Here is a 6,122-nt window from a genome sequence, read left to right on the forward strand (position 1 = left end):
CACAATCACAATAAACAACTTGTGTCTTATTTTGTGCAACAAACTTTTTTGCAAATCAGTAATACTGTCTTTGACAAAAATTGACACCAACTGAATTGAAATAATTTGTAAAATTCAGTGTTAATAGTAAACATGATCAGCAGTGTCTCTACTTCATGCAAAATTGTTGTAAACAAAAAAACAAAAATTAAATAAATTAAGTAGCTGCCAGACACATTGGTGCAACGTGCGCCCCCTATCTTCTTCCATAGAATAACTAAGATTTACAGCCTCTTCAAACAAAAATAAAAGATCGATACTTGGTGAGAACCCATCGAGAATCAATGGTAAAACTATAAATTCCAATGTATCGCAATATCAATATTATGGCAAACCCTAAAAAGAACGAGCTACCCAGAAAGCAACGAAAAAGGGTCCCGTTGGGTTTAAAAGTGGGCAAAAATGAGGCCCCAAATGGATATGTCCGCAGTTTCTGTGGTGGACCTGTATCTTCCCACATTGACTTAAGTAGGGATACAGTGGGTTAGCTTGCTATACTAGCCAGCTGCCCAGTGGACAGCTTAGCATGTTAGCGAGCTCCACTGTAGCATGCTAGCGAGCTCCACTGTAGCAGGCTAGCGAGCTCCACTGTAGCAGGCTAGCGAGCTCCACTGTAGCAGGCTAGTGAGCTACACTGTAGCATGCTAGCGAGTTCCACTGTAGCAGGCTAGCGAGCTCCACTGTAGCATGCTAGTGAGCTACACTGTAGCATGCTAGCGAGCTACACTGTAGCAGGCTAGCGAGCTACACTGTAAAAGGCTAGGGAGCTACACTGTAGCATGCTACCGAGCTACACTGTAAAATGCTAGCGAGCTACACTGTGGCATGCAAGCGAGTCACACTGAGGCATGCTAGCGAGCTCCACTGTGGCATGCAAGCGAGCTACACTGTAGCATGCTAGCGAGTCACACTGAGGCATGCTAGCGAGCTCCACTGTGGCATGCAAGCGAGCTACACTGTAGCATGCAAGCGAGCTACACTGTAAAATGCTAGTGAGCTCCACTGTAGCATGCTAGCGAGCTACACTGTAGCATGCTAGCGAGTCACACTGAGGCATGCTAGCGAGCTCCACTGTGGCATGCAAGCGAGCTTCACTGTAGCATGCAAGCGAGCTACACTGTAGCATGCTAGCGAGCTACACTGCACCATGCTAGCGATCTACACTGTACCATGCTAGCGATCTACACTGTACCATGCTAGCGATCTACACTGTACCATGCTAGCGAGCTCCACTGTACCATGCTAGCGATCTACACTGTACCATGCTAGCGAGCTCCACTGTACCATGCTAGTGAGCTACACTGTAGCATGCAAGCGAGCTACACTGTAACATGCTAGCGAGCTCCACTGTAGCATGCTAGCGAGCTACACTGTAACATGCTAGCGAGCTACACTGTACCATGCTAGCGAGCTACACTGTACCATGCTAGCGAGTTACACTGTACCATGCTAGTGAGCTACACTGTACCATGCTAGCGAGCTACACTGTAGAATGCTAGCGAGCTACACTGTACCATGCTAGTGAGCTACACTGTACCATGCTAGCGAGCTACACTGTAGCAGGCAAGTGAACTACACTGTATCGAGCTACTAAGCTCTGCTGTGTTGAGCTAGCGAACTCCTTAGTAGTGAGCTAGGGAATCATCTATCCACCAGAATGCTGGCTAGCATAGCGAGCCTAACCACTGAGAGTCCACTTAAGCCAATGTGGGCGAACACTAGCGGGGCCACCACAGAAACTGCGAACAAACCCACATTTTTATCCCATTTTTTTAAATATATGGGGCCCTCTTGGCCTTACTGGCTGGGTTCCTCCTGACAAACAGAACTTTGTGGACCTTCAGCCGTCACTAGCAGAAAGCTCACAGTGATGTGCTTCATTAGCGAAAGGCGGTGGTGACTCAGCAGCCTGGAGTGCGGTCAGGTTCAGCGAGGTAATTAGCGGTGGCTTCTCATTTTCTGCCCTCCGAAACACAACATGGTAAATATGGCAGAACGGTGAGAAAACCACAAAGAGGAGAGAGATTCTGAGAGTTCATCTCACTCTGAACATCCCAGCAGGAGCAAAGCTCAGCCGATCAGCTACAGAGAAGTTCTAAGCATTTCTCAGACGAATGTCTGCAAATTCCACATGAAAACGTGGTGTTGGAGCAAACTGAACGCCTTTGTTTCCCCAACAGATGTTTTCCTCAAAGGCTCTTTTTTTCCTTACGATGGTCTAGTTTACTTTAGTGATTCTTGAAGCGGCAAACATTCTCCTGAAAAGCTACCAGTCTGCACCGACACTGATGTTTCATCTTTGGACGATTTAACTGAAACAAACATTTTTAGATGAAAATGCTGCAAAAAAAAACAAATTTTAGGGAGTTTTTGTGTCCCAGAAAACATAACCATGACAACTGTATCACAGCAAAGGGGTTTTGATGCTTTTCTTTTTTTACATAGAGCAGTCATGTGAATCGCACCAGACCAGTAGCATTACGTAAGGGGGCCGGGCTGGTGGGCCGCCCTGCAGCGGAGCTGGACCCACTTTCTCTGGTCTCAGTTCAGCGACGCTCGCTAAAGAATTAAACGATTAGAGGCCAATTTCCGTGTGTCACACATGAAAAGAATGACTGCGATCCTCACACCGTGCTAAATCAAGTCACCCCCACAGGACATTGTAATTTTCAGGTCACACTGGATGGAGCTTCTGCATGACTGCGACCGGCATTTTTCAGCCTTTTCTACAGAACTTGTAACGGCGTTTTAACCTAAAATAGAAACGCAGAAGGACAGAAAAAACTACTACAGGAGTTTAACCCTGAGCAGGAGTATTTAAAAAAAAAAGAACCTAGAAAATAATCAGCTCTGCTCTGGATTATCTGTGAGCTTACCCATGTGAGCAAAGGCCAGTTTAAATGAGAGACAGGCAGGAAAGAGTGAACAGTTTTTCAACAGGAGAACGCACTTAAATATTTTACAACAATTGAAACAATCTTTGATTTATGACTAGCAAAAACTACATCTATTCAGAAGTAATTGTGAATAGATTGAGGCACTTATTCCCCAATTTATGTAAATTTGTTCCACTGAAATGTGGAATATTATACTGTATTTAATAATAAATGTACATCATTAGATCATTTAATGCTCACTTGGATATATGCCTTAAGAAGCAGTAGAGCCAACATGCTTTAATGCTTTTCCTGGGGTTTCCACAGATCACGAGAGATGAGTTAAGACAGTGAATTCTGCACATTTGCACTGGACTATTAAAATAACATATTCGCTAATGGGGGAAAAAAAACTGTTTTTAAGCTTTTTGTGTTTGTTTAGAAAGGCAGACAGATGTGTGTGAATGTGTCTCCTGTTATTTGTTTGGCTGTTTTCTGTGCGTTTCTGTGACTCTCACCTGTTTGAACTTGTAAAACGCTTTAAAACGACAACACAACTAGTAAGATATGTTGGTGTAAAGCAGAGGAAGGTTGTGTTTGAGTCTAAACATCTGCTCAGAAATCAAGTGCGTACATTTAAACATCACAGTTCCACTCTTTGCTTTGTGTAATATTTTATCTTTAAAAAAGAAAGTTATTTGTTCTGCTGTGTTAACAATATTGCAGCCTAATCTGAAAAAAATGAAAAAAGCCTAAATTAGCCTAAAAAGCTAGCATGTAGCTGAAATATTAGCTAAACTCCAAAAATAGCCATAAAAACCTTATTAAATGCCAAAATAGTCCAAAAAGCTAGAATAATGTCATTATAACTTTCAACTTTACTACACTCTGATGCCATATAATATAAAGTAACGACTGATCGACTATTAAATTAGTCGTCGACTATTTTAATAGTCGATTAGTCGACTAGTCGTGGCAGCCCTAGCTACAATAATGTATCAAACCAATCAAATGTGATTTAAATAAATTAAATGTTTGATTCTTTTTTAGATTTTATTTTTAAAAATCACTAGGATTGTGTTCAACCCTCCAGAACCCAAAAACATTTTTTCTGGGCTTTTAAATTATTATTATTTGTGTCCACAGCCATCTAAATAAAAAAGATAAATAAATGTAACAAAACATACAGTGGCCAATTTTGACCCTGGGGTTTATCAAATGTTAAAATAGGATAAATATCCTACAAATTATCTTTTCATAATAACATTATATGATGGCGATTTTTTTTATAATATCTTAAAAGTGACATCTCATTGTGAAATATCTCAGAACAGAAAGAGAAAAATATCATTTTTGATTATTTCTACTATGTTTTTATGGATGTTTAAAGTCATAAAAATACAGTAATCTCTTGTGAAGTTTGTGTCTAATAAAACTATAAAGTTTCAACAACAAAAGAGACTCATGAAAGGCCTATAAGCTGATGATGTTAGGATGAAACCCACCTGAAGCAGCGGGTGGTGCAGGGTGATCTCCAGCTCTGCCAGCCTGTGGGCCGGGTCCTCGCACTCCTCGTGGATCTCCAGGTCTTCCCTGGGAATGGTATCCCAGCGGCCGCGGTTCGCCGCCAGCTGGTGCACCAGCTCATACTGGCCAGGCAGAGCCAGGCTGAGCCGCGTCTGTCTGCCGTGGGTGAAGCACAGCTTCCGCCTCTTGCAGACGCTGCCCTGGACGCCCTCGCAGGCCTCTCCGGCCTCCGGACCCAACGGCAAGAGCCGCTCCCCCAGGAGGCAGTTGAGCAGCTGGTAGCGGGCGGCGCAGTCCTGGCCCAGGATGAGGATGTACGGGGCGGCCCCCACGGTGTGTCGGAGAAACTCTTCCTCGTGACTTGGGAAAGAGATGCAGCTAAGCTGGCCTACAAAAGGTAGAGGTTGAAGGTTAAAACCACAGACTTTCAAAATAAAATCAATCCAAGAGCATCTAGAGACATTTTAGCAAAAGTCCCACTCCGATTATCTTCTGATCTATTTTTAAATCGATCCCAGTGGTCTTTAAATTATGATTATGCCATTTTTTATCCACAATTATTAAACCTGTCTTTTTCTTGGACATAACTTCTGCAGAGCAGCAGGAGTTCATTAGAAATTCACCTTCGAGTTGTGGTGCAGAGTTAGTTCACCCCATTAACATTGCTGAGAGCTCTCTGTTTACATGCTAGCTTACAGCCCCTCACAACCCAAACCTGACATTAGCAGTAAAAACAAAAAACGGCGAGTAATGTTGGAGCTATGAAGCTGTACAGTTTTGAGGCAGATGTCGACTCAGACGACAAAAATGAAGATGTTTATGGATCCAGTGATGGTCCTACTAATCCTAATTTTTTAAATAGATTTTTTTTGGAGCGTACGTCATTCAAGTAATAAACTGACCAATCAGATGCCTGATTAATAAAAGTATGTAGTCTCAGGTTCAAAACGACTGACAGATTCGTTCAAGAGTGTGAACCTCCAACAATGATTGGTGAGAGTGGTTACCATGGAAACGTTCACTCAGACTGACTCCAACCAATCACAGCTTACTGACAACGTCTGGTTACAACATGGTGGCATCCGTAAAGCAAAAAAAAGGGTCAGCGGTCTGCAACCTTCAACACCTAACGAGCCATTTGGGTCGATTTCTCACAGACAACAACCAAGTGGGAGCAGCAAAAACTAACTTCACCCTCAAGAATGTGTCAAAGTCAAGGCCCGGGGGCCGGATCCGGCCCTCCAGGTAATTCTATCCGGCCCTCCAGATCATTTTATTTTATCTTTATTTATGGCCCGATGTTACCTTCCGCTTATTTCTGACTTGTATCATTTTGCCAAAATATAATTTTATGGAGAGTAAAATATTAAAACTTATTTAAGGTTTCAGTTGATTTATTCTGGAATAATATTCCTGCCTTTTTATTATTCATATTTATGTTAAAAAGTTACGGTTTTAAAGTTTTAAAAATCGACTTTCTGCTAGCTTTTTGGACTATTTTGGCGTTTTTTTGGGTTATTTTTGGAGTTTAGCTAATATTTCAGCAACATGCTAGCAATTTTTTGGCTAACTTGTGCTTTTAAGGCTGTTTTGGAGTTTAAAATAGAATAGAAATAGAATAGAAATACTTTATTCATCCCAGGCTGGGAAATAAGGCAAATATTTACGCAAAATGCTGGC

At 42.2% G+C, this 6,122-nt stretch overlaps 1 protein-coding gene across 2 annotated transcripts in view; it reads right to left on the minus strand.

Annotated features, from left to right (window-relative positions):
- The window catches only part of dstyk (dual serine/threonine and tyrosine protein kinase), a 30,008-nt gene that overhangs the window by 20,014 nt on the left and 3,872 nt on the right, over positions 1-6,122 (minus strand). For both annotated transcript variants that reach the window (XM_036212119.1, XM_024269066.2), the window contains one exon: positions 4,421-4,830. In XM_036212119.1, coding sequence (XP_036068012.1) covers positions 4,421-4,830 — 410 coding nt within the window. The remainder of the gene's footprint in view (positions 1-4,420; positions 4,831-6,122) is intronic.

Source organism: Oryzias melastigma, linkage group LG5 (assembly GCF_002922805.2).
Source record: "Oryzias melastigma strain HK-1 linkage group LG5, ASM292280v2, whole genome shotgun sequence".
Lineage (NCBI taxonomy): Eukaryota > Metazoa > Chordata > Actinopteri > Beloniformes > Adrianichthyidae > Oryzias > Oryzias melastigma.